Source organism: Alosa sapidissima, chromosome 7, assembly GCF_018492685.1.
Source record: "Alosa sapidissima isolate fAloSap1 chromosome 7, fAloSap1.pri, whole genome shotgun sequence".
Classification (NCBI taxonomy): domain Eukaryota; kingdom Metazoa; phylum Chordata; class Actinopteri; order Clupeiformes; family Clupeidae; genus Alosa; species Alosa sapidissima.
This window is the reverse complement of record NC_055963.1, coordinates 34,232,636-34,254,897: the sequence shown is the minus strand read 5'-3', so window position 1 is coordinate 34,254,897 and position 22,262 is coordinate 34,232,636. Positions and strand designations below refer to the sequence as shown.

The window sequence follows — 22,262 nt, the reverse complement described above, 5'->3', positions numbered from 1 at the left end:
GGCTGGCGGTTATGTTGCCCGCATACCGCCTCCCATGGCCAAAACTGGTATTATGACACCTGTCGGGCTGTGGCTAGTAATTTAGCATGCTAATTCAGGTTGATATCTCTGCAGCACCAGTGCAGAGATATCAACTTGACCAAGTTTTTCATTAAACCGCATACTTGGAATACACTACTGACCCAGTATAACAGAGGTGACGTCTGAGTCTGGTGTAATCCATTTCCCCTTAACACAGCCTGCCCACCACACATTTCATTCACCACAGAAATGGTCCTGTAGTTTGTTTTGGTTGTCGGGTGTGGAGATAGTTGGCTTGTAGTTACTGTATGCAGTCTGGTCACATACCTCCCTTCCTGGAACAGAATATTGTATTACAGTATATCCGGAAGATTTAGATTTATAGTTTCACTAATAGCATGAATAGTCTCCAAGTGTTTGAAGACGACAACAGAAAATGGAGGAGCCAAAAGAAGTTCCAAGGCGCTCTCTGTTTTAAAACGGTTAAAAAGCCTTTAGTATCATGGCTTTGGCCATTTTAAACCTTTAATAACACTCCGATGCATTTCAGCATCAAGCTTTCATCAGGGAGTCAAAAAGTAACAGAGCTTTGCTCTGGCAGCGAGTTCAAGCTGACTCACGCGGGTTAATGTGTGTCCTCTGCTTCATCCGCTGACATGCTCCTGAGGGGCTGTTGCTGGTAGTCTTTATGAGGTTATGCCTAGGGTCCCATTAACAGCATTTGGTCTGTAATCATTTTACTCGTCGACACAGTTAACTAGACTAAGTCTGCCTTCCTTGTGTGTCATACTTATTCATTTGATCTTGCGCTTTAGCAGGCAGGTTTGTCTACCCTTGTGCCCAAATGACACCTACAGTACTTTTGGTATGCTTCCTTGACAATGCAAATATGTTTTAGTATAAAATTATGGAAATGAAAATTGTGGAAACCATGGAAATGACCAAAAACAATCATTTGTTTCTCCACCATCAACCCATTAAAGTCAAGGAGTCTGTCTGTCAATCAAAGCTACTTGACTTTGACTGGAACAAAAACAGGGAAAAATGTGTTGCACAGTATTTACTTGGCTGCTGAGTTTGAAAAGAGTTGCCTTCTTGTCTGAATCATTGACTGTGCCTTGAAAAAAGATCTTTAACCCTGCGGGAGTGATCTGCACACATGATCCTTATCATAGATATCAGATGAGCATGTAATTGACTCTAAACAGGTTACTACTCGCAGGGAAAGAAACGCCGCGTTAGGCAAACAGTCAGGTTACATCAGACCAGCACATATTTAAGCAATATCCAAATTAACCTTGATAGCTGTAAGTCATGTTGTGACTCCTGTTGTTCTCTTACCCCCCCCCCCCCCCCCCCCCCCAATTCTCTGTTACCATAGCGGCGGTGGTGAGGGCTCACTCGACAGACTCCTCCCTACCGTGAACAGTGGCCTGTCGCCACGGAAACGGACCACCAGCCAGTGCAAATCCGAGCCACCCCTTCTGAGGACCAGTAAGAGGACCATCTACACAGCCGGGCGCCCGCCCTGGTACAACGAGCATGGGACCCAGTCAAAGGAAGCCTTCATCATTGGTGAGAGACGCACAAACAACAGAGAGAAAAAGTTGACAACGACAACAGTTGGAAAAAATTCCAGCTATAAATAATTACACAGATGGTTTGGGACGCTACAGATGGACGTTCAAGTTCAGGTTGAGAATGAAATGAGATTATACAGTTTAGGTTGAGTACCATGAAAATTGAAAGGTTCAGGTTCATCACAAAACAAAGGAACAGATGACTGTTTGGAATCATGTAGATAGAATAGTTCAGATTAAAAACCATGCAAAAGGAGAGGTTCAGGTTCATCACAGATAAGGTTCAAGATTAGAAGCACAGTATATGGATAGCAAGGTGGTTTCATTCTTCAACATTGCCTATCAATTCAAGAACACCCAGTCATTATCTGCTTTCAGAACTATGTGTAAGTCTGGATGTTCTGCGGATGTCACACGGTTGGGCCGTATATCTGAACAACATAACCAGTCATTTGGAAGTCCGAACTTCTCCCCTCCTAGTATTTCAGACGGACATTATGTAAATGAGCTTGTGTCATGCGGAGATTCTGTTCATGTGCGTATTCAACCTGTTTAATCACACAGAGATTCTGTTTGTGTGTGTGTGTCGTTCACACATATGTCAGCATAAGTTCCGCAAGTTAGCATCATGTCTGGATCACCCGAAGTGTCGGACCTCCGTTTGACAAAGCTCTGCATATACTGCGGAGGTTGTGTCTGAAAGCAGCTATTGAAATCAGGAGGTATTTTGACTTGAAAACTCATACATGAAAACTGTTTGCAAATAAATTTGCTCTGCAAGTTGGTTTGGAAAGGAGCTCATTGACATCCATTTCTGAATCACCAAAAACCCAGAAACGTTATTTACTTTTGAATTGAGTAAACAACTGCATTTAAAACCTTTGTTTACAAGAAAGATGTTTGCTTCACTTCAGACATGATTTGTTTAGGACTTTTATGCACACATTTAAGTTTCATTTCACTTCTGGCTAGGCCTGTGGAAGCAGTTAAACAGCAAGTTCAGAAACAGGTGTCAAGGGGCTCCTTTCCAGACAGATCTGCAGAGCAAACTCAAATTTGCTAACAGGTTCATCTGGGTTTACCCAGGCTAGTTGACAGAATTGTATTCATGAAGTACTAAACATGAGTTTCAGCAGTAAACACAGTCCAGTGCAACATTTGATGACTGCATACCACAAGAGGCTTGTTATCATTGGGTCGCCATCTTGGAATTGTCTATTTTAAAGCTTGGTGTGACAAACCGCAGGCATTTCTGTCAAAGCCATTGCATTTAAGGAAATGACTAGCCTCTGCCTGTGCTACCACACTAGCTCAGCTGCTCCACTGTAGACAATTCTTAAAGCAGCCATAATCCTGACTAAAGCCAAACATGCATCTCTCTTAGTGTTTGTTGTCTTAAAGGGGGATTTACAGTGGAGAAAGGAGAGTGTTTGCATCCAGCGCTAATAGAATCCATGTGAGGGACCTGTAGCCGCCAGCTAAACTTTGGTCAGTGAGTCATGTGCCTATGCTGTGCTGTCTTGTCTCGCTGCAGGACTGTGTGGGGGTAGTGCCTCTGGCAAAACCACTGTGGCCCGCAAGATCATCGAGGCACTGGACGTTCCCTGGGTGGTGCTGCTGTCTATGGACTCCTTTTACAAGGTGAGACCCAGGGAGTGAGTGCTGGTCCTGACCCAGGAAGGCCTGTGTGCCTGTGAAAATGACCCTCATTTGATTTAGCCTTGTGTATGATGTTCAGGTTTGACTTCACATCCAGTCTCACACTTACTTTATGAGCTAATGTGAGCGAGACTGTGTGTGTGTGTGTGTGTGTGTGTGTGTGTGTGTGTGTGTGTAGGGTTGCAAAGGGCCGGAATACATTTCTGGAAACTTTCCATGGGAAGTTAAGCTGGGGAATTTTGGAAATATTCCAAGTTGAAAAGGAAATTATGAAAGTGAATGGGAATTTACGGGGGAAGTGAATGGGAATTAACTGGGGATTTTGGGTAATTCATACAAACTGTTTCATATAAAACATACATATAAACATTTTGTTTTAAAATAAGCAATATGATTCGTTTGTTAGTATTTTTGCTTATCTTAGCATACAAAGCTAGCTAGCATGCTAGCGGGAATCCCATTCTCTGCCTATGGACTAGCGTGCTAAGCTAGCAACATCGAAACCACTGAACTGCCCAAGATACACCACGCCATGCAACAACAAAATCTGATTGGTTGGAACATTGACTGACTCGCTTTGTCCAGTCAGAATCCCAGAAAATGGTCAAAAAAAATAATAATTATAAAAATAATGACACAACATGTCACCCCAAACCTCATAGATTGTGATTGTGATGTGTCAAGCTAAATCAGACCAGCAATATGACCATATTAACCGTCCCATTAGAGCTTATGCAAAATGACGTACTCCCATTTGAACTAGGACAAAAGTGATAACAAGCCCACATGAGATGATGTCCACAATGGCATTTTCACTGGGAAAAAGTTTTTTCCCAAGCTCATGAACGCACCATAGATTTCATATGTCTTATAGTCTATGCTGATTGCTGTATGCATGACGTATGTGCAGGGTAGAAATTGGACTGAATTTGCATTTAACCAGATTGAACTAATATTATGCTGCAAAATAGTTTTTTTCACAATTTACCCAATTTTCACAATAACAACAGTTTATTCCTGTATATTCCCGTTAATTGCCATGGAAAGTTTCCAACTTTGAAAATTCCTGGAATTTTGCAACCCTGTGTGTGTGTGTGTGTGTGTGTGTTTAAGACTTTGAGCCCAGTACTCCCTGGTCATAAACAGTCCAGAGCTTGACCTTTATTGCTGGGCCCCCATCTAGGCTTTCTATTCAAATGGAATATTTATCCGGTCCAAACTAGTATGCGAGTACACATGCCACTGAGGGCTGTTCTCCTTCCTGTACTGTTATACCACTGTCTGCAGTCGTCCTTAAATGAACTACCACCACATGCTCAGGCATGATTACGCAGCATTTCAGGAGATATAATCTTTCCTCTTCCGCTTCTGCTAAAAAGCTGCAAGCTGGTTCACGGGCTGACCACTGTCCACTTGGACTGTCGCGAGGGCAGAAGAACTTGAAGGATGAGAGAGAGAGACTCCAGGAAGACTGACTCCCGAGAGAGAGAGAGAGAGAGAGAGAGAGAGAGAGAGAGAGAGAGAGAGAGAGAGTCACCATTAGAGTGGCCACCCATGTCACGCTCACACGGCCGTTATGTAATGCTGCCGTGGCTCAGCCAGTTTGTGGTGCCTGCAGCTGTAGTGTCCGAAAGGCCAGAGGTATTTACAGCCTGGCCGGAGCGGAGCGGAGCAGAGTGACCCTAGAGCTGGAACCGCTGTTTTCCCGCACTTATGGACGACAGGAAAAGGAAAAGAGGGAGTCGAAAAAAGTAGAAAAGAGATCTGTGTCTTTGTGCGCCGGCTCTGTTTGTCTCCCAGCGTATAGCCAGAGTCCAAACTGTCATGGTGGCTAAGTACCCCTCCCCGGGGGCAAGTGCTGAGTCCTGCATGTTCCTGCCACCTGAGACCAATTGCCCTGAGCTACCCGTCCTGGTGGCAACACATCGCAGAGCTGCCTGTCCCAACACTGGGCTGTTGCTTCCGGCCTGCAAATGCAATCAGGAGAGGAGCTTCATCGTGTCTTTAGAGATAAAAAGTGTGTGTGTGTGTGTGTGTGTGAGAGAGAGATAGAGAGAGAGAGATATTGGAGGGGAAAAGAGAGTGATAATGCCAAATGCCTGAGCTAGGGGGGACGTTTAAAGGCACACTCTTGGCTCTGTGACGCTGTAGGTTGACACTGTCTGTGTCCCGCCTAAATTTAGCATGGCTGTCCTCAGCTGTGGCGGACTGGAGAGAGAGGGAGGGAGGGAGCAGGATTGGGATATCATCTTCATGCTTAGAGTCACCGCACACACACCCCACCTCCCATTTTAATTCTGTCCCCAAGCTCGGCATGTGACTTGGTCAACTGAATAAAAACATGTGTGCCCTTTACAAAACATGGGTGTACCCATTAAACATAGTATTTATGGGTGACCTGTAAATACACTGTATGGCTTATTGAGATCTGTAACTTCTGTATGTCATCCCTGAGATACATGTATGTATGTGCAATCGTTTGAATCTCATGTGTGCTCGTGTGCTTCTATGCTGAGAGGGTTATTGTTTTCTAAAACATTCTTGATGTGTCTTTCCACAGGTGCTCACCCCTGAGCAGCAGGTGTTAGCCGCTAGCAACGACTACAACTTTGACCACCCTGACGCCTTTGACTTCGGCCTGCTGGTGCCCACACTACGCAAGCTGAAGCAGGGGAAGAGCGTCAAGATCCCCGTGTACGATTTCACCACGCATGGGCGACAGAAGGACTGGGTTCGTACACACACACACACACACACACGCATCAGCATGTGCACACTCTCAGTACACATTAGAGAGTGCAGTGCATACAGTATAGTTTCAAATTAAGCTGTGGGTGGTTATGGCATAAAATGATTTAGTTTGGGTCCATATTAATAAGTGCAGCCTGTGGTGTACTGGATCTTTCAATCATGAAGGCACACAGTGAGCAGTGGTGTAGTCAGTGCTACCACTGTGTGTTTGTGTGTGTGGAAATGCTTGGTTTCTGTGACCATTTCAGAAGGGGGACATTTATGACATGCGCATCTTTTTCTCCTAATGTATCCTACATATATGCTAAAAGCTTATATCTCTAAATGCAGCTAAGATTATTATCTGCGTTATGTAATGCCATAACTCTCCCTGTTGCACTCTGAACCCTATGCTCGTATGCACTCTTGCACTGCAGGGGCATTTTAAAGTGTGTTTGAAATGTGTCCTTGCTTGCAGAAAACGGTGTATGGCGCCAGTGTCATTATTTTTGAAGGCATCATGTCTTTCGCTGATAAGGAGTTACTCAAGGTAAGGGGAGGAACAGGAACTTTGAGCAAGATCTTCCGTTTGTTTCCTACATTCATGAGCTATATGGGTAGACGAAGGTCTTAGTCATTAGTCTAGTCTAGTCTTGGTCTTAGTCATTTCTGTTTGTGTGTGTGTGTGTGTGTGTGTGTGTGTGTGTGTGTGCTTGTGTGCAAGTATATGAAAAAAGGAAGAGAGAGCCAAAGTGTGACTTTATCCCTTCAGAAATATAAGTGAATAATACCATTATAAATCTATATTGTCTAAAAAAGTTCCAGATTAAATGCACATATCTGAATGTACCAGTCCATGTTGAAATGTGTGTCTGCTGTATGTTAGCACTGACATGTTAAAATCATCACTGTCCCTGCAGATCCTGGACATGAAGATCTTCGTGGACACAGACTCGGACATCCGGCTTGTACGGAGGCTGAGGAGGGACATCACCGAACGAGGGAGGGAAATTGAGGGGGTCATTAAGCAGTATAATAAGTTTGTGAAGCCGGCGTTCGAACAGTACATCGAGCCCACGATGCGTTTGGCTGACATTGTGGTACCCCGAGGTGAGCTGTGAACCAAAGACCAAGGCTGCATAATCATATGCATATATGTACTGTATGATTATGCAGCATATAGTGCCTTACTATGTAAAAAGCATTGGATCATCATTTCTATACCATTTGGAAATGATGTACAATGTTGTCAGCATTCTTTTGCAATAGTACATTGTGTTGTGATGGATGCTGTTGTAATACCACATGGTCATGAAATTCAGAAAGAATTGCAAAATGTGGTGTGTACAGGCTGCACTACTGCGCAGGAATGTCCGAGTATCCCGAGGGATCACAAAGCAATTACACTGATATCCAGGGATATTTGAAAAGTCCCCTTAGCTCAGCTCTCAAGTCATTATCGTTTTATATGGTACATGTCCTTGTGCATGCTGTGATCTTTTTGTCTACTGTCTATGACATCAGAATAACTTGTCATGGTCTTGCATCATGTCTTTGTCACTGTATGTAGACTGTATGTGTCACTGTATGTATGTGTTTTGTATGCAATGGCGGGGCACAGAATCTCCCATGAGAGATCAATAAAGTAATCCAGGGCACAGCATGCTATTGTTGTGCTGTTCATCAAACCCTCTGGTCTTTGAGGAGGTACAGTGTTTGTAAAAGAGGAGTGCACATTCCCTCACTTACACACTAGAGTGCACTGCACTTTGACTGGGAAAGTAGCAGGCCATAAAATTAAGCAAACAAAGCAAAACACTGACCTCTTATTCCGCCTCGGGTCAGACAAGAGAAACAGGAAATTGAAATGCAAGAGTTGGGGTTGAGTTCAGTTGGGGTTGTGGTCAGACTGCTGCGGGGAGGGGGCAGAGGCCCTGACGGCTCTTTTGTGTCCTCCTCCAGGTGGTGGGAACATGGTGGCCATCGACCTGATCGTCCAGCACGTCCACAGTCAGCTGGAGGAGGTAAGAGCCCTTCACCGCTACCTCCCACTCCTTTAGCGCATCACACACACACACACACACACACACACACACAGACTGAAGCTAGACACTCAGCCACCACTCAGTGTCTGTTACTAGGGAACAAGACCAGAGAGAGGGCCGGCTCGCTATTAGGGACGCACAACGCATTGTGTGTGTGTGCTGTGTGTGTTTATATGTGTATACACACATGCTGGATTGAATATGTGTGTGTCTACACACACTGGGTTGGGGCGTGGGTGTGGGGGTGTGTGCACACACAGAATTGTCTTATCTCCCATGCTCAGCTGGAGAAGATGACCGTGCTTTTGTTATTGTTTTATTTTTTTATATATATTTTATTTTTATTAGGGAATAATGCTAACAAGCCTGCAGAGGAATGTTAGTAGCGCTGCTAGCTCTGCGCCTCTGGAATGCTCAGTGCATCCCCCCCCCCCCCCACACACACACACACACACACGACACGGTTTGTGCAAGCGGCGCTGAATAATGGCCCTGCTTGTTTACGTTCAGCCAGCGATAGCGTTGGCTGCTCAGCAGCAGCTCATTGGGCATGTGGGTGTCGTGGCACGGTGTCTGGAAACAGATGTCCCACTCCCCCCTCTAGTGGACAGAATAGGTCATAGCTAAAGTTTAGTGATGAGGAGGGGTGCTGGTTTTTAATAGGATTATGTTTTCAGATATCAGTAGATACATGCCTATATAGCGTACAAAAGTGACTTGTCAGAAAGCACACTGAGTTGCACATTGTTAAACACATTACAAACAGTAAACATTTTATTTAATGCTGCTTTGACTTCCAATCAGATTATTTTGTATTTTGAAGTGGCCACTGGTAGTCTGCACCACCAGAGACGGTTAAGTTTGCTCGTTCTGTCCTAATTTAACTGAGCTGAGCACACACTCACACACTCACACACATACCCTTCCCCCACCCACACTCAACCCGCAGGCTAGGCAGACATCTGGAGACCTGTCGTCTAAAACCCGGCCCAGATAACCCAGCAAATAAAATCACACACTCACACACACACTCACACACACACTCACACACACACTCACACACACACTCACACATGCTCTTGTTAATGTGCAGGCCACATTTTGGGCAGGCATAGAATTGAACAGCCTCTCATTGGCATGCAGCAGAGCTGACACAGTGGTGTACTGACAGCCAGCGCTGGGCTCTGGAGTATTAAGTCATTAGAGATCTGAAATGAGAAGCAACAGACCTGAGTGGAGACCGACAAACGGAGACACTTTACACTGCAAACCACTGAATGAGCTGATGCGTGTGTCCACTGCAAACCACTGAATGAGCTGATGCGTGTGTCCACTGCAAACCACTGAATGAACTGATGCGTGTGTCCACTGCAAACCACTGAATGAACTGATGCGTGTGTCCACTGCAAACCACTGAATGAGCTGATGCGTGTGTCCACTGCAAACCACTGAATGAGCTGATGCGTGTTGTTTTCATTGCATGTGTATTGGTGTATAAATGAACACTGGATGTGATTAAGTGATGAAAAGCTTGTTGTGTCAACGAGGCTCTCCTGTGTGTATTTTGTTGTTTGTTTTCTGTTTGACCTGCACCCACCCAACACCACCCCCCCACCCCGCGCGCGCACGGACCGTTTTGCCCCTGTGCACCACGCCTTCGTCTCCATGTCCCCCCTACACCCACCTGCACCACCGACACCACCACCACCACCACAGCGTGAGCTCAGCGTCAGGTAGAGTAGCACCGCTCACTCCCCAGTTACTCGACCGACCGACCGACCGACCGAAAGCCACCACCACCCCTTCCACGGTTTCTTTTCTCCATTTACTCCTGTGTCTACTTCTGCTTCCGCATTTCTCCACCCGGGGGCGCTGCCGCCCACAGCATCATCTCCACCCACTCTCCCCACCAGCACTGATGAAGAAATCAATGAATGAATGAATGCATGCATGCATCACCGTTGGCTTAACCTGACCTCCTGCTGCCCCCCAATCGCCTGTCGGCGCACCCTGGCAGTGTTTTTGTGGGTTAGTGGTGGGTCGATAACGGTTCGCCTGATGTGGGTGATGGTGGTGCTGGTGCTGAGGCCTGGGTGGGACGGCCTCCACGCCTGTTGCTGCTGCTGCTGCTGGCCACCTCACTTTGACTCGTTGTTCAGCCCAGCGAGGTCGGTCCAACAGCCAGCAGACGCACCTGTCTGTGTCTGTGTTAAAAACACGTGTGTGTGTGTGTGTGTCTCGCACTCAGGCACACACACACTCAACACACACACATACACATACACAAGTTCTGTGGAAAGCCTCCTGTCACACCTCCAACATTCTGTGTCTAAAAATGGTGAACCAACGCACACTTACTCGATAGACACACGCACACACACACACACACTAGAGACTCTGCGGAAAGCCATACCTCCTTCTGCATTCTCTGTCTAAAAACGACACACACGCCATGTACAAACACCTACCTCCTCTTGACCTGGCTGTCCACATCTGTGTCAACGGCCACTGTCAGATGCTGCTCTTGCCCACAACAAAGTTTCCAGCACCTTCTAGAAAAAGCTCAGTCTTTTCTTTCCACTGGGCAAGGTATTCAACACGCAGACACGCTACAGATAAGAGATAGAGAGATTGTGTGTGTGTGTGTGTGTGTCAGAGAGAGAGAGAGAGGCACCCACAAAGTTTTACCCTAGACACAGGATGTTGCAGGTCTTTGAATAGATATTCTTTGCTGGAGATGGTGGCAGCTTCAGTTTGACTTGAATACTGCACGCATACACACTCACACAACACACACAGCAAGGCCAAAAAAAACAAACCAAATTTCACACAAGTGCGTGCTTTTAGAAACACACTGTGGTGTAAATATTAGGGCAATTGGTAGGAAACATTTCTTGAATTTTCTCATCTACCCATTCACAACATGGCCTAAAGCGGTTACTAAATGAATGGGAAGTGTGTGTGCAGTGTGTGTGTGTTTGTGGCAGAGAGAAGTGGCAACTGCAGCGGTCACCCACTCCTCCTCTGCCACTGGCCCATGCAATCCATCCATCCTGATTTCACCTCTCTGTGTTTGTCTTTATTCTGTTTTTTTCCTCTCCTCTGTTGTCATCGGTGTGTGTGTGTGTGTGTCTATGTCTGTCTCTCTTTTCTCATGTTTTTTTCCGGTCTTGTGTTCTGATGTCTCCCCGTAGAGGAAGCTCCGTTGGGATATGTGAGGAGATTTGCATCTGCCTTGTCTTCTGAGTTTGTTTTGCTTTTTCCTTTCTTTTCGTTTTCTCTTCTTGTAGCCGTTTTGAGCCATTTTTAGTTGAAACCATACAGCTGTGATTTTATCAGTTCATAAGATTGCACAACCCCACCTCCCCCGTCAAATAAACCTCTGCGCAAGGAAATGGGCATATAGGTTTCTCTGCTCCTGCTTCGGTGGTTGTGCAGTCTTCAACTGGGCTCTGAGGTGTGGAATTACTGCAGTCTTCAAGTGGTCATTTCTACAATGTCCAGCCGTTTGGCCTGATCTAGGGGGTTTTTATACAATAATTTGTCATTTTCTTAATCTCTTAATATCTTTGAATATGTACAGTACTGTGCTAAAATCTCAGGCACCTTACATGTTTGTTTATTATATTGTTTATTTCTCACTTTCTTAATTAGAATATGACCAGAGAACACAGGAAATATGTACACAGTAGGCCATTTAAATACACATCAAATGTAGTTTTTGTTCTGATACCAGTCCAATTTCAGTCTCAAGCTACATTAGATTTGTTCTTTTAGCAGTGTTCTAATGACCAGTCACCCAAAGGGGGAAGCTCTTGATGGAGCTGTCGTTTCCAGCCCAGGCCACTGATGGGCATGCCTGGCCTGCCAGAAGCTGTGGGTAGATACAGCTACAATGGGGGTCTCGAGATCAGCTGCTGACTTGACCGTGGGCCACCCTATACGGGATGACCCTCTACATTGTGTTCCCATGTGGTAATGCAGTGTCAGCTTCCCTCATCAAGGTTCTTTGAATAGAAACTTTTCCACTTCACTGTAGGTGAGCAATGAACTCTTCCAGCTGGAGCTTTTCCATGAGCTTCGATCTGTCCGTGTCGTCAGCTCCTTCTCACTTCTGGGACACATACCAATGTGTCAGAGCCAGAACCAGTACCAGTACCAACCGGCTTCACCCCCCCCCCCTTGCGAGATTGGTCATTATAACACAACACATATATGATTCCTCTATCTTCTGGTTGAATTCTAATAAAGGCAATGAGAAATAAACATATATGGTCATCATAGCATTGCTAAAATAACAAATCTAATGGGTGCCTTTTGCACAGTACTGTATATTTGGTACCTCGGCACTGTACAATACAAATATTATATCATTATTGTATTATATAATAATCATATACAAATGGGTCCATATAAGGTGGACACACATCTGGGATGCTCAGGCCACCTTTTGGTTGATTATGGAGCAACCTGTCCATTCCCTGTTTGGGATTATCCACTGAAGTACTGTTCTAATTCCACTTTCTGCAAATTGCCATAGCTCTACGCTGCCAGGAAAACTAATCCTCCTTAGTGTGTGCGTGCGTGCGTGTGTGTGTGTGTCTGTTTGCCTTTGTGCTCAATCACAAGGTTTCCCACTAACCCACATTAATGTGTGCTCAACGTTTCATGTGTCAGTGTGTACTAGAGTCGTGCAGAAATGTGAGGTTTTTGTGTAATTTGTGTGTGGGTGCGTGTGTATGCGATACATGGAGGAAGTGTTTGTGTGCGTGTGTGTGTGTGTGTGTGTGTGAGAGAGGGAGAGAGACAGGGAAAGTGTGTGTGTCTGCAATGTCAGTGTGGGTGTGTGGGCTGGTAATTGTCTGTTTTTGTCTGCATGGACAGATTTTGGTCTGATTTTTTTTTCCTTTTCTTTTTTTTGGTGGCTAACTACTTCCTCTTTCAACTCCATGTGTGTGGTTGTCATGGTTACAGGGCTGCATTGGCCTCTGCTCATCAGGCTCAGCCCCTCCCACAGACCCTCAGTGTCCTCGAAAGCACGCCTCAGGTCAGGGGCATGCACACCATCATCAGGTCAGTCTCACACTCCCTTACACTCTCTCTCTCTCTCACTCACTCACTCACTCACTCACTCACTCACTCACAAATATACAAAGACACACTCAGATTCACACACACACTCATACTCACACACACACTCATACTCACACACACACTCATACTAATGCATAATGAAACACACACACACACATTCATTCATACTCATGCATGAATATACACACACACGCATGCGCACACACACATGCACTTTTGAACCATACACACATACCCATACAAACACGTGCATATAAACCATACATACAGACATACATACACACACGCACAAACAAACACACACACTCACACCTTAACCATCCGTCCCACACATGCACACACACAGAAGCATCTCCTATCTTGCTCGTGCACACACATTCACACCCCGAGCTGCGCACGCCCACCTCCACTCTAGCGCTCCCCGCAGGCCTTATTGTGGTGAGGGTGCATATCTGGTGTCTGCATGCAACAACACACCAACCCTAACAAAGGGGTCAGTGTGGACAGTGTGGACACGGGTTGGGAGGCTTGTCTGTCCACACACACCTCTCTGATTTCCTCCACCCCTTTTTTGTGTGTGTCTCTCTCTCTCTCTCTCTCTCTCTCTCTCTCTCTCTCTCTCTCTCTCTCTCTCTCTCTCTCTCTCTCTCTATCTATCCCCTGTTCTATCTCTGTCTTTATATTAGGAACAAAGACACGAGCCGAGATGAGTTCATCTTCTATTCGAAGCGGCTGATGAGACTGCTGATCGAACGCGCCCTGTCCTTCCTGCCCTCTCAGGTGAGGGAGAGACGAGCAAAGAGAGACAGACAGGCAGATACACAGGGAGACCGACTATCACACACACACACACACACACACACACACACACACACACACACACACACTGGCAGACAATCAGACAGACACAGGGAGATAGTCAATGACAGACAGCCATTTGAGAGATGCAATATTTATCTTTGAACATGCATTAATTATATGATTAATTTCAAGAAGGCAACTGCAGTGCAAAATGCTCTTGCTGTGCATATTTCAGTGTAATTGACTTTAATTGAATAGAGAAGTACATGAGAGGTATGGGGCAATATGAGGGATAAAGATAAACAACATGGAGCTAGCCAGACAGATAGATAGACCGATAGATAAACAAGTCTGTGTGTGTGTATGTGTATGTGTGTGTTTGTGAGAAAGAGAGGAGGTGAAAGTGTGTGTGTGGAGGTGAAAGTGTGTGTAGTGACTTAGCAGTGGAAACTCCGCTGAATGGGCCACCACCACAGTGGAAAATGTGCTGTGAGGTGTAGCACTAGACAACAGCAGGGGTAGCCAGCTAGCGTTAGCGTCTGAGCCAGGCTGACATTTAGCCTGTCCTATGAAGCAGGACTTACAAGGGCTGGTTCAGTGCCCAACGCGCCACTCACCGAGGTTAGCCTCATTGGACAGCTGCAGCAAAGGGGGTTACACACTTCTCTCTTTTGTCCTATCTGAACCTCTAATCTGTCTCTTTCAACATACACACATACAGATACTTTTTTACTCTCTGTGTCTGTATCAAACTTCACACTCCAGCACACACACACACACCAATACACTTTCTGTCTATGCCTATTTTTCTAACTCTGTCTTTCACTCACTCACTCACTCACTCACTCACTCACTCACTTTCTTCTGCTTTCTCTCTCTTTATTGCCGTCTCAGATACACATTGTCCAGACACCTCAAGGACAGGACTACGAAGGGCAGACTTTCCATGGCAAGAGGGTAAGTAAACACACAGTAATATTGCCTCTTTCTCTCTCTCTATCTCTCTCTCTCTCTCTCTCTCTCTCTCTCTCTCTCTCTCTCTCTCTCTCTCTCTCTCTCTCTCTCTCTCTCTCTCTCTCTCTCTCTTCTCTTTCTGTCTCTATCTCTCTTTCTGTCTCTCTCTCTCTCTCTCGCTCTCTCTCTTTCTCTCTTTCTCTCTCTCTCTCTCTCTCCTTCTCTCTCTTTCTCTCTCTCTCTTTCTGTCTCTCTTGCTCTCCACTCCTGTCATATAGATGTACTCATTGAGGCCACAGGCTTTCATCCTCTCTGCCTTTGCTTTGCATTGCAGCATGAGCGTAATTCTTGTCCCTCTCGTCTTGCCATAGATCACTGGCGTGTCCATCTTGAGAGCGGGCGAGACCATGGAGCCGGCGCTAAGGGCCGTGTGTAAGGACGTCCGCATCGGAAAGATCCTCATCCAGACCAATCAGGACACGGGAGAGCCCGAGGTACACACCCACTTGCCTCTGACTGACAGGCTTTATGTTTAGACCTCATGTAGAGTCTTATGCCAAAAAGAAAGAGACCATTTTCAAGTGTCTGCTTCACCAGCACCAGAGGATATTCATTATGTATTAAAGCAACACCAAAGAGTTTTTTTGTACCTTAAAAAATGTTGATTCCAAAATTGTTTCCGTGGTTCATCAACTCTTAACAGGGTGAACGGCACTTCTGCATTCGCTTCGCAGCCCTCTATCGGCTATAACCGCACTATGTAAGTTTGCCATATCGGGTAGCGGATCTGTAGTTCGATGGAATGAAACATAAGAAACTACAAATTTGACTTGCATGATGTCGTAATACATCGTAATTTCATAAAATCATGCATCATATTCTATCTTGTCTATGGACATCGTTATTTGCAAAGCCGTTGCTGGATAAACAAATAGCGTGTGTGCGACAGAGGAAAAGTTCTTTGGTGTTGCTTTAAGTGACAATGTAAATATAGCAGCAAGCTATCAGAGAGCCTTGGATCAAGTCTGACATTTCAGCCAAATTTCAAATTTAAAGTGGGAGAGCAAAGCATTTACAGTTACTTTTTTAGCACTTTAACACTTTTCTCTAAAACTGCTTCCATGACCGGGATTGTGTACTCATTTCCACCAGGTGTGTGTCTCAGCTGAGCTTTAGGAAAACCAGAAGATGAAAGTCATTCACTTTTGGGCCTGCTTTTTAAGGAGATTTTCCTCAATCCGCGATAAAACACAGTTATTACGCAGTAGTTTTGTTGTCTGTGATTTTTTTTTAATGACAAGGAGACTACATCGGCCTACATCGGTACATAACTGAAGGTTTCCATTTGCCGTGCTTCTGATGCAACAATTAATTTCCACTATAATCTGTGGAACTGCGTACATTTGGAGAAATTAGACCAGTGTTCTAACACAATCTTTACACACTGCGAACGGACCCTTTTTCAAACGCTGTATCTTGTTCTTTCACTGTGTAAAAAACACTTTGGCCATCCGCAGGTTGCTATGTAAATAAATTGACTTGACAATACTAAATATGATCCCTTTCAATCCCCAGTAGTGCTAGTAGTACATTACTTATCAATGAACCCATTAGTTTGAAAAATGTGCACTGCTTGGAGCGCAAAGAGTCTTGGAAATCTGGCAGAATAAATAACTTTGAGTCTTGTGATATTCTAGTCTTATATATTGCGCTAATGTGTTCTGAAAGATAACTTTGAGTTATTGTACCAGTGCTCTGAAGGAGAACTTTGCCTTTTGGAATAGTGTTCTAAAAGATTTGTATTTGTGTGGCTTGCTGACTTGGTGTTCCCTGTGTCCAGCTGCATTATCTGCGTCTGCCCAGAGACATCAGCGAGGACCACGTCATTCTCATGGACTGCACCGTTTCAACAGGCGCTGCTGCCATGATGGCCATCCGCGTCTTACTGGTGAGCAGCTCAAAACGGTTGGCCTACAGACCAGGGGCCGTATTCACAAAGCCTTTTATCTTACCACTAGGAGTACTCCTAAATCCCACTAAAAGATTTTAGCTAGGAGTTTTCTCTTAAAAGTTATTCACAAAGCCTTTCAGACCTACTCTTAGTAAGGAAAAACGACAACTCCTAAACTAAGTGTGAGTCTTTGTTGCTATGGATGACGTCATTACTCATGCACAAGCTTGACTGAAGTGACCACCTTGATTGGCTGATGATTGTAACGCGGGCATGATTCCAAACACCTCCCTTACGATGATGAGTGACAGGTCTGAGAATGCGTGCGCTACACAAGTAGTGCGAAGGACGGAAGATGATTAATAACTGAATAAAAAGACCTAGCCTAAATGAATAAAGAGTAAGGCAAAACAAATAGCCTAGTAGCCTAATGAAACATACGGATTGATGCAGTGTCTTTGCAACATTATTAAATTAATCTGTCACCATATGCCTACGTTTGCAAAGAGGAGAACATTTTAATTTGATTCACAATGAAACGTTACATTTAATTTACATGTTGACAATGAGTAGTTTTGGTTGTTGTTGTTGGCATTATTGCATCCCTTTTATGCCTACAATGCAAAATTGTTCCCTCGCGATTGGAAGCTCCTGTAGCCGCATACGCATTTCAAAACATTGCGACGTGAAATGCCACAAAAAGCGGTTTGTGAATAGGTCTTAGTGAGTTAGGAGTCCTCTCGACTTCTTTTAAGCTGTCCCAGACTTAGGTGCTACTTTTAGGTCTAAAATGCTTTGTGAATTACTTTTAGTGAACAAAATTAGGAGTCCTAAAGTTAGGAGTGACACGCCCATTATTTTTAGGAGTTTCTCCTAAATTCGCCAGTGAGGACCTACTTTAGGCTTGAGGTTGTAATGCGGCCCGCCGTGCAGCATGACCACTGTGGAGTCCATTATCCCGCTTATTCCACTGTTGCCACTTGCGTTGTGTTCATTTCCTGTTATAATTAAAGGTTTTAATCGCTAGAACTGTCTTGTTTGTAGAACTACTTTTTCCCGACACATTTCAACTAATTTCTCAACTTGCAGTACAAACTGCCGTTACTAGTTCTAAATGGATGGCTGCTACGGCCAAAGGCCAGTCGTTAGTTCTATCTCTCCCATTGTCAAGCGGGCATATCCCAGGATTCTGATAAACTTAAGCTTTGAACCATCGCTATTTTACTTAGCCTACTGCCATCCATCTAGCTAAAAGCCACCTCCGTCATATGCTACAGTGTTGCTACAGTACAGTACTGTATGTTCTGAACGTCTGTATTTTACAGTTCAGATGCAACATGACAGTTCATTTAAACGTCACAACGTGTTTGGTGAATTAAGTGTGATATGGCCAAAAAAATGGCTCTACTTCATAGGTTTTCAAATAACATAATGTCAATGGTCGTTCTAAATTACGTAGGACAATGGGAAATTCAACCAAACAGTGGAATAAACATATACAGTATGTGTGTCATAGTGTATCAAAAGTGCATCACCATTTTACCATGATGAGAGTTGAGTTGTTTTTGAATACCTTTTCGAAGAACCTAGCTGTGCCTTTCCCGATGATAAACCCCTGTGCTTCTAAAGCTTTTTAATGATATTTTTTTAACTGTGTGTGTGTGTGTGTGTGTGTGCAGGATCATGATGTGCAGGAGGATAAGATCCTGCTGGTTTCTCTGCTCATGGCCGAGATGGGGGTCCACTCTGTGGCCTACGCTTTCCCCCAGGTCAAGATCATCACCACCGCCGTCGACAAGAAGGTCAACGCCCTCTTCCACATCATCCCTGGCATAGGTGAGCAGCACTCCGAGCAACCAAATCCACCGCAATATGTGTCTGTGTGTGTGTGTGTAGTATTACATGTTTTATTGACGTAATAGTTCATATTTTAATCTGATATGTTTAAATGAAAGTCTCGACATGGTCAAACACCCTACTATGGAAGGGGTTTTTTTTTTCGTTATGGAAAAAGTTGCGTGTGTTGGACACTACAGGACGAGAGACATTTTCAGATCGTAAATCAGCCTTTATTACATGCCTCACTGTTTCCATTGATCCTTTACTCACGCAGTTAACTCAACATTAACTTTAGAAGGCGGCTCTCCGCTGGAAAGTCTGTGTGTGCGTGTGTGTGTGTGTCTTGTTGGAGACTGTTGGCTGGCTCTCATCTGTGTTACTGCTCTTATATCTTTTAAGTCCGGTCTTTAAAAGCCAACTGCATATATGTGTCTTGATGCCTCAGATACGCCATGATTTGATTGTAGTTAGAAGCTTATGGCTTTAGAAGCAGAAGATTATCATTGTCTACTGTTACTGCATTAAAGGCTACAAAGGCAGCCCTGTAGACATCCTCCTCTCAGTGATTCTAACAAACGGGATTTTGAGCCTGCTGAGCCTCACGCTGAAAATGGCTAAAGATCAGATACCCAGACTTTTCTTTTTTAAATGTTTGCACCTAACAAATAATTCAGTCCACGGTGTCCTGCAGTGAGATAGTGAGATCCCCATCAGGTTTTTTATTTTCATTATAACATGAAGCTCTGAAAGTGTTCTGAAAGCCTTTTGCCCCAAACTCCTGAGGTCAATGCTGATGTTTTTAGTTCCATGTGTGAAATTCCTCCTTTTTTGTCAGTGTGACATTTTCACATTCAAATATTTGATGCCTGTATTGTGCCGACTTCTGTTTTCTTGGTTATAAAGAAAACTTTTGTTGGCCACTGACCTTGCTTTGATGGTATAGTATTGAGCATGGTTCAATACTTTAAACTAAGCCTTTAACAAAGACATTTCAGTTAAAATTCAGTAAAGTATTTCTGCAAAATACTGTATGTATTTTAGACAGAAAATGTGTGCTGTGTCTGTGTCGATTGGTTGTCTGTGTCGGTGTCTGTGTCTGTGTCTGTGTCTGTGTCTGTGTCTGTGTCTGTGTCACATAATGGTATAATGACCTTTTTTTCCTCCTTGGATGAAGGTAACTTTGGGGATCGGTACTTCGGCACTGACGCACCCCCCGACTGGAGTGATGAGGAGATGGACGAGCCCAGTTACTAAGGGGCCGACCGATCGCTGTGGTAACTGAGGAAACGAGGTTTCTATGGAGAGGGGGGCACGTTCAGCCTCCCTGTCCGGCAGCTACATGGACCCACACCAGGGAGCTCCAGTGCCCACCGTACGGACCACCACTGTCCACTGACATCCAGCCAGGAAAACAGGGATGGGTTTGGGCTTGAACAAAGGACAATCACTCTATAGACTATTTGTCTTTTCACATTTATGAGTGCGTTTTTAAGGAAAGTGTTGTACATATTTTACATTGACATTTTTTAAAATATCGTTACATATGTTTGTCTGTGGTATAATTGGTGTTGCTGTTGTGTTTGTTGGTGGTGGTAGTGGTGGTGATGTTGTCGCGTTGTGCTAGGAAAAGTGATGTTTTGCCTTAAACGTTATGAACTTAACGCTATCATCAAAGACTTCGGAGTGCAGTTCGAAAAACTGGTGAATTGGTGACAGCTGAATGTCAATCTTTTTGTCGTTGTTTTGTTGGAGCTCGTGACACATTTTGGCTGCATTTCTGTTACTTTTTCACGTCTTTGAAGAGGTTGACCTTTTCGAGGCATCCGTGGCGTTTTTTGTTGAGATGCTGCTCGGTGCCTCAACTGCACAGGCACCGCGCAGGTCTTTGAAGGACCTCTTCATGGAAAAAACTTGTGGGCGTCATTTCTTTTACTCTGTCTCTGCTGTCCCCCGCATTCTTTCACTCCCACCAATTCAAACCTGCTGACCAGACCACAAGCTGCAGAAAGCGCAGGTCTTACTAGCCCTCCCACCCCTCAACCCCTATCGTTCTTCAGCAGCAGAGAGGCCAAAGACTTTTCTTAAGAGTCACCCCTGTGTTATTTATAGAAATAGAAGCAAGCTCGCCGAATCTATAAGCGTTAAATAATAGAAACGTTGCCAATGAAGATGTTGCCAAGTGTGGCTGTTATTTTAATAACCTCATGCTTGCACCCGAGAACTGAGAATCAATCGGTAATGTTGGCTACAAGGCGTTATTCATTCATTGGCGCCTTGTTTGTTGTCATAGTCTTTTTGTCCTTCTGTGTATATCGTCTGCTTTCGTATTCATATTTTAGGCTCTTGTATGTTTTATTCTCATGAAATACACAGTAACTTGCTACTTCATGTCTGTCTGCATATATGGCACTGTACTGTAATGGGCGTCAAGCTCAGGTACACACAGGTAGCCTACAGTACACACATGTACGTGCCGTCTTGTCTCACACACACATTCATTCTTCTATCTGTTGCATACACTACTAGTCCGCCAGTCCAGTAAGTTATCACATTGCTTTTGATGAGCAAAACATATCCAATGATCACACCATCTCATTATAGCCTAAAAAAAAAACAATCTACAAACTTTAGCAAACAGCTATTACCTTTGTTCTCCTTAGTGTATAGCTATTTGGCTGAATGAAATCAAAAACAATTGTAGCGCGCAAACATACCTGACCACACTGTGTTTAATGTTTGCAGTGTGGTAAGCTGTTGCCTTGACCATATATGGAATCAGCTGATACGTGCTTGTGTGTGTGTGTAACTGCGGGTCACTTGGCTTATCGATTCCGCATTTCTATTTATGGTTGAAGAATTGTTATGTTACCATGTTTTTATTTTATTGTCACCCCAGAAAGCACTTGTAGTTTTTGAATGCATATGCAAAATATAAATCTGTAATCATATCTTAGATCTCTCATGATGCCTTAGTTTGATCTTTTCTTCCCTCAGTGACTGTATTGCTTTAAGCTGCGGCAGTTATTTATTTCAAGCTGAAACGGTGTACAAGATGTTTCGGTGTATTTTTTTTGAAGATTTGGTTTGTTTGTTTGTTTGTTTGTTTTGGCTTATGGTGCACTAGACAGCAGTGATTGTACTATCCCCCAAAGATGCAAACACATGCACCTGTGAAGACTCAGTGAAGGAACAAATAAATAAATATGTAAATAAGTAACAAATGACCTAATGACTCACCAGATTCTGTTTTTAACCACTTGACCTGCACTCTGTATAGTGGATGGGTCAACTCCTAACTCACCACAGCATGGATGCTTGCATGACAGTACCTCTACACCACTGGTGCCGTGTGTGTGTGTGTGTGGGTTTGCCTTGTGTTTAGACGTCTGTGTGCAGTGATGTGCTTTCATTCTTTCTCTTCCTTGCATGAGATGTTTTGTACTGTACAAAAATTGACATCTTAAATCAATTTGATTATTTTATTTATTTCTTGTTCCTTTTGTATCTCCCCTCGGAATATATACTCAGTGTGACATTTCCTAGCAACCTGTGTGTATCCACTGTTGTGTCCTGTTTGTGTCCGTGTGA

The 22,262-nt window shown here is 44.3% G+C and overlaps 1 protein-coding gene across 3 annotated transcripts in view; it reads left to right on the top strand.

The window, feature by feature from the left end:
* uckl1b (uridine-cytidine kinase 1-like 1b) overlaps window positions 1-21,898 on the top strand; it is a 30,288-nt gene extending 8,390 nt beyond the window's left edge. For 2 of the 3 annotated variants that reach the window (XM_042099624.1, XM_042099625.1), the window contains exons 2-15: window positions 1,403-1,596; window positions 3,136-3,242; window positions 5,821-5,991; window positions 6,469-6,540; window positions 6,911-7,100; window positions 7,953-8,014; window positions 11,230-11,249; window positions 13,010-13,108; window positions 13,816-13,909; window positions 14,825-14,887; window positions 15,256-15,378; window positions 16,725-16,832; window positions 18,515-18,671; window positions 19,849-21,898. In XM_042099624.1, coding sequence (XP_041955558.1) covers window positions 1,403-1,596; window positions 3,136-3,242; window positions 5,821-5,991; window positions 6,469-6,540; window positions 6,911-7,100; window positions 7,953-8,014; window positions 11,230-11,249; window positions 13,010-13,108; window positions 13,816-13,909; window positions 14,825-14,887; window positions 15,256-15,378; window positions 16,725-16,832; window positions 18,515-18,671; window positions 19,849-19,928 — 1,540 coding nt within the window. In that variant the 3' untranslated portion in view covers window positions 19,929-21,898. Of the gene's footprint in view, window positions 1-1,402; window positions 1,597-3,135; window positions 3,243-5,820; window positions 5,992-6,468; window positions 6,541-6,910; window positions 7,101-7,952; window positions 8,015-9,751; window positions 9,769-11,229; window positions 11,250-13,009; window positions 13,109-13,815; window positions 13,910-14,824; window positions 14,888-15,255; window positions 15,379-16,724; window positions 16,833-18,514; window positions 18,672-19,848 lie in introns of all 3 variants that reach the window. The other variant, XM_042099626.1, reaches the window with a different exon arrangement.
* Window positions 21,899-22,262: the final 364 nt, after the last annotated feature.